Genomic DNA, 6,109 nt, shown 5'->3' with positions numbered 1-6,109 from the left:
TCCTTGATTAGTTTCCATCCGTTGCTTCTTGTCCTGCCTTCAGGTGCTTTGGAAAATAGCTTGACTCCCTCTTCTTTGTGGCAGCCCCTGAGATATTGGAACACTGCTATCATGTCCCCCCTCGTCCTTCTCTTCATTAAACTAGACATACCCAATTCCAGCAGCCGTTCCTTATATGCTTTAGCCTCCAGTCCCCTAACCATCTTTGTTGTTCTTCTCTGTACTCTTTCTAGAGTCTCAACATGTTTTTTACATCGTGGTGACCAAAACTGGATGCAGTATTCCAAGTGTGGCCTTACCAAGGCATTGTAAAGTGGTATTAATATTTCACGTGATCTTGATTCTATCCCTCTGTTAATGTAGCCTAGCACTGTGTTGGCCTTTTTGGCAGCTGCAGCACACTGCTGGCTCATATTTAAGTGATTGTCCACTAGGACTCTGAGGTCCCTCTCACAGTTACTACTATTGAGCAAGGAACCACCTATACTATACCTGTACATTTGGTTTTTCTTGCCTAAATGTAGAACCTTACTTTTTTCACCATTGAATTTCATTTTGTTAGATAGTGCCCAGTGTTCAAGTCTGTCCAGATCCTTCTGTATCTTAAGCCTGTCTTCTGGAGTGTTGGCTATTCCTGCCAGCTTGGTGTTGTCTGCAAATTTGATGAGTTCCCCATCTATCCCCTCGTCCAAATTATTGATGAAGATGTTGAAGAGCACTGGGCCCAGAACAGAGCCCTGGGGCACCCCACTACATACTTCCCTCCATATAGATGCGGTTCCATTGAGGACCACACGCTGAGTACGGCCAGTCAGCCAGCTACGGATCCATATGGTGGTGATGCTGTCTAACCCACATGTTTCTATCTTATCAAGTAGTAGGTTGTGATCTACTTTATCAAATGCCTTACTCAAGTCCAAGTAAATTATATCCACAGCATTCCTCTGATCCACTAATTTTGTCACTTGGTCAAAGAATGCAATAAGATTTGTCTGGCATGATCTGTTTTTGACAAACCCATGTTGGCTTTTAGTAATGACTTTGTTTGCCTCTAGGTGTTTGCTGATTCGTTGTTTGATTATCTTTTCCAGAATCTTCCCAGGTATTGAGGTCAGGCTAATAGGTCTGTAATTTCCTGGGTCCATTTTTTTTCCTTTTTTGAAGATGGGAACTACATCAGCTCTTTTCCAGTCCTCCGGTAGTTCCCCAGTGCTCCAGTTCAGTGGTTCTGAGATCACATCTGCCAGTTCCTTGAGAACCTTGGGGTGTAATCCATCAGGTCCTGGTGATTTGAACTCGTCTAGGCTGGACAGGTGCTCACTTACCATTTTCTTGCCTATCTTAACTTGTGTTTCTATTCTGTTTTTTATGGCACTATTTTTGATAGGTTGATCTGGTTTTTCCCTTTATGTAAAGACAGATGTAAAAAGCGAGTTAAATAGTTCTGCTTTCTCCCTGTTGCTTGTCACCTTCTTGCCACTTTCACCCACTAATGGACCAATCATTTCCTTCACTTTTTTCTTGTTTTTTACATGTTGAAGGAAGCTTTTTTGTTATTTTTGACTTTGGTCGCAAGCCTTAGTTCATTTTGAGCCTTAGCTTTCCTCACTTCATCTTTGTAGGCTTGGGCCATTTGCTGATATTCTGCCTTAGTTATGTGCCACTCTTTCCACTTTTTGTACTTGTCCTTTTTGTCTTTCAATTTATCAGAGAGTTCTTTGTGCAGCCATGCTGGTTTCTTTTGAGAGCTGTTATTTTTCTTCTTTGTTGGTATTGTGCTATACTTGGCTTTTATAATCTCACTTTTCAAAATTTCCCAAGCTTCTTGAGTTGTTTTCCCCTTGAGGATTCTCATCCATGGAATCCTTCCCAAGACTCTAGTTTGACTTTGTTCTATTGCTTCTGCTTGCATAATTGTATGATCACTCCCCCCCCAAGGTTCCTGTAGATTCAACACCTTCTATCATTTAATCTCTGTTAGTGAGAATTAGATCCAAAATGGCTAATCCTCTAGTTCCCTTCTCTACTTTTTGGGAGACAAAGTTTTCTGCTAGGTTTGCCAGGAACCTGTTTGATCTTCCACTTGGTGCAGAGTTTGTCTCCCAGTTGATGTCAGGGTAGTTAAAGTCCCCCATTACTATTGTGATGTGCTTCCTACATACCTTAGTTAGCTGACTAGCAAAAAGTTCATCTATTTCCTCTGTTTGGTTGGGTGGCCTGTAGTATACACCTATGGCAATGTCATTCTCCCCCCCCTTTTATATTAACCCAAATGCATTCAAGACAGTTTTCATCATTGTTGTGCTCTATTTCTGTAGAGATGTAGTTATTTCTTATATAGAGAGCAACTCCACCTCCTCTTTTATTTGGTCTGTTTCTTTTAAATAATTTAAATCCCTCTAGCTGTGTGTTCCATGTGTGCGTTTCATCCCACCATGTTTCCGTAATGGCAACAATATCATATCTGCCCTCATTAACCTGAATTTCTAGTTCTAGTTTTAAGATAATTTTTAAAGGTTTAAAGTGCTTTTGGAGAGTGTGATTTTCATAGGGAAGATTAGGAATGGGGAGATGCCCAGTCTGAGGATAGGATTAAAACTTAAAGTTATGTGTATTTTAAGAGTGCAAATCTGCATGCACTTGGAAATATGTTGACCTGACCAGGCATAAACTTCTGAAATATAGGCATAAGATTGGTTGACTGGACACATAGTACTTAAAAACCCAAATTTAAAATTAGCAGTAAGACAATGGAAACAAGCCTAAACTATCTACTTTTAGGTATTTAAGTAGCTCTGAAGCAATAAATCTTCCAGAGTTTTAATAAATATCAAAACATGACAAGGGCAGAGGAGGTAAAAATGTTAATAAAACAAATGTTGTTTCCACACCTAAAGTTTGAACTGGATATCTACTAATCATAAACATTAACTGATACCTGGGGCCTCATTCTCAACCTAGTTCCAAATTGATCTGATTCCTCAGTGATGAAAAATATTCAAATGGCACTGTGGGGTACCTGTGATTTCCATGAAAGCCAATACAATTATTTTTCTTTCACCTATTTTTTTTAATGTGGTTCTCACTACTTTTCCTTTGGGAAAGTGAACAGTTGGCTCTCTCTTCAGTTTGCCTGCCTACAGGCTGGGATTTCAGTCACCTGTCCCACTTGCACGTAGGAAGGCTCTAGCAGTTCTTTTGAGAGCCACAGGATGGGAATCAATGCTGGCTAGTACCGTGTTTCCCTGAAAATAAGACCCACCCAGAAAATAAGCCGTAGCCTGATTTTTTAGGGTGTGCCTAATATAAGCCCTACCCCAAAAATAAGCCCGGGGGTGGGCATGGCCAGCACAGGAGGCAGCGAGCGCGCAGGGGCTGATGGTGTCCGACAGCAGCCGCAGCCTGTGCAGCACAGGTAAGTCCGAGTGCAGAAGCAGAGGCAGGGGGGAGGCAGGTGATCTGGACGCACTGTGTGGTTGCCTGGCTCGCGGGAGGCTCACGCGGTGGCACCAGCAGGAGACAGAGGCACGGGGGGGAGGCAGGTGATCTGGGCATGCTGCATAGCCGCCTGGCTTGCGGGAGGCTCGTGCGGTTGCACCGGCAGCAGGCACAGGCATGGGGGGGAGGCAGGCAATCCCGACGTGCCGCCCAATCTGTCCCACCTTCTCTCGGCTTACCCGTGGCTGCGCCAGGACAGGCAGCCACATGACACATCCAGATTGCCTGCCTCCCCCCGTGCCTTTGCCTCCACCTGCTGCTGGTGCTGTCATGAGAGTCTCCCGTGAGCCAGGTGGCCACGCAGCGCGTCCGGATCACCTGCCTCACCCCTGCCTCTGCCTCCGCACTCGGACTTATCTGCATTGCGCCAAGGGGCCAGTGGGCTGCAGCTGCTGCCAGACGCCATCAGCCCCCGCACGCTCACTGCCTCTTGTGCGCATGCCAGGGTGGTGGGGCACCCGGCCAGGCTGATCACCCCGATACCTTGTTTCGCCAAAAATAAGCCCTGATGCGTCTTTTGGTGCAAAAAAAAAAATATAAGACCAGGTCTTATTTTCGGGGAAACACAGTATTATAAAAGAGTGTGCTGGAGGTACCACAGTATTTGTTGGACTTATCTCTTCAGTTATTATTTCTTTGGAATATTCAAAGCACTAATGAGTTGGGTTATATATCAGCAAATTAGTATCACTTTAATTACTAAAAAAGACTAAACAATGAATGTCATTAAGAGAAAAAATTGGATCCAAAGGTTGGTTTGGAACTTAGCGGAATTTCCTTTTTGTTTATATGCTGATGTTATCTCATAAGATGCCTCAAATTGTCTCTTCATTTTCAGAAGAGACTTGGCAATGCCCTGAAAAGATTTAAGAAACTGAAGTTTAAAGTGCAGCCAGCCAGAATTAATTGTTCAATTGTTTGTACCCAAGCTAACAAGTAAAAATATGACTAATTTTAAAATGCATGTTGATTATTTCTTACTTTTTTTATATTACTGGCAGCAGTAATATACTGTATTAAAAATGAGAAACAGTTATCAAGGAGTAGAGGGTTTGCTAGTTTTGCTTTTTAGTTTTAACCAAATTTGCATTTTCCTGTTTCCCCCATTTTATTGTTATTCTAGGCAATCATGGCCAACAAAAATTGATGTTCCTCAAGATTTAGATGATGACTTTACAGCTTCTCCTTTGACCCATGGAGCTGTTGCTCAGTCTCCTGCTCGTAGTGCTGAAAATGTTCTTAATGGACACAGAAGTAAGGCACTTAATGATTCAGCCAACAAAGAGGATATTCCTGAATTAGCTGGACCAACACTTTCAGTTGTTTCCTCAGTGAATTTAAAACCTACAACTAGTAGTCGGAAGTGCTTGTTTAGAGTACAAGAAGATGAAGAGGAGGATGGTGAAGATAAAAAACCTGTTTCCCTATCAAATCAAGTTGTTCTGCGTCATAAACCTTCTGTTACAAGTCGTCTTACTTCCCGGAAAAGTGCCCCAGTCCTTAATCAGATTTTTGAGGAAGGGGAATCTGATGATGAATTTGATACAGATGAGAATTTGCCTCCAAAACTTAGTCGGCTAAAAATGAATATTGCTTCACCCAGCACTGTGCATAAACATGACCACAGAAGGAAAAGTCAGGGTCGTGGATCTAGTTGCAGTAGCTCAGAAACAAGTGATGATGACTCAGAAAGCAGGCGATGTCTAGATAAAGATAGTGGATTTACTTACTCCTGGCATAGAAGAGATAGTAGCGAAGGTCCTCCTGGCAATCAGGGAGATGGAAGTGGACAAGGCAAACCAAGCAATGGAAATGGAGGGGTTGGCAAAACAAGTCCTGGTGATAATCATAAAGAGGATGGAAGTCCTTCCAGTAGCTCTAGTGGAAGCATGAATAACAATTCAGGTTCCACTCACAGATGTGCAGGATCTGGTAATTCTGTACAGTTGTCATCAAGAAGTGCGTGTGATGTGGTTGAAAGCCTCAAGTTGATGAGCATTTGTTTAGGTTCTCAGATTCACAGTAGCACTAAGTACATAATTGACCCTCAAAACACCATTTCATTTTCCAGTGTTAAGGTGCAAGAGAAATCAATATGGAAAATGCGCATAAGTTCTGGGAGTATAAATCCAGTTTCATCTTTGGGCAGCATAAAATTGTTTTCTGACCAAATGTCAGATGCAGCAAATGAGTTAGAACAAATAAAGAACAAGAACTTGAAAAACAATGTGCTACAACTACCTCTATGTGAAAAAACAATATCTGTGAATATTCAGCAAGACCCAAAGGAGGGACTGTTACGTACATTGGGTCAGACAACTTGCTGTCATGTTGTTTGACAATAATCAAATTTAACCCATTCTACTTGACATCACTAATCTTCCTGTTCAGAGCTGTGAATATTTTATTTCACTGAACCTTTTGTTGACTTTGTTTTAATATTTTAACATAGGCTTTAAGCAGTAATTTATGACATATTTAGTTTTGCTTGTTATGACAATGCGTGATACTGTGCATGCAGCTAGCCAGTAATTTATTTTGTTCCAAACAAACCAAGATTTGTGTAAATTTTACCTTTCTAATTTTACTATAGAAAATCTGGATTACAGTA

General features: G+C 41.9%; 1 protein-coding gene across 1 annotated transcript in view; it reads left to right on the top strand.

Moving 5' to 3' along the window:
• The window catches only part of LOC107294919 (SNF-related serine/threonine-protein kinase-like), a 79,496-nt gene extending 73,659 nt beyond the window's left edge, over positions 1 to 5,837 (top strand). Inside the window, exon 5 of the mRNA XM_015824187.1 lies at positions 4,622 to 5,837. Within this exon, the coding sequence (XP_015679673.1) occupies positions 4,622 to 5,837 (1,216 nt within the window). The remainder of the gene's footprint in view (positions 1 to 4,621) is intronic.
• The last annotated feature ends 272 nt before the right edge of the window (positions 5,838 to 6,109 follow it).

Source organism: Protobothrops mucrosquamatus, unplaced genomic scaffold, assembly GCF_001527695.2.
Source record: "Protobothrops mucrosquamatus isolate PMUCROS unplaced genomic scaffold, P.Mucros_1.0 scaffold2153, whole genome shotgun sequence".
Lineage (NCBI taxonomy): Eukaryota > Metazoa > Chordata > Lepidosauria > Squamata > Viperidae > Protobothrops > Protobothrops mucrosquamatus.
The sequence above is the reverse complement of the archived record's forward strand: the minus strand, read 5'-3'. Positions and strand labels throughout refer to the sequence as shown.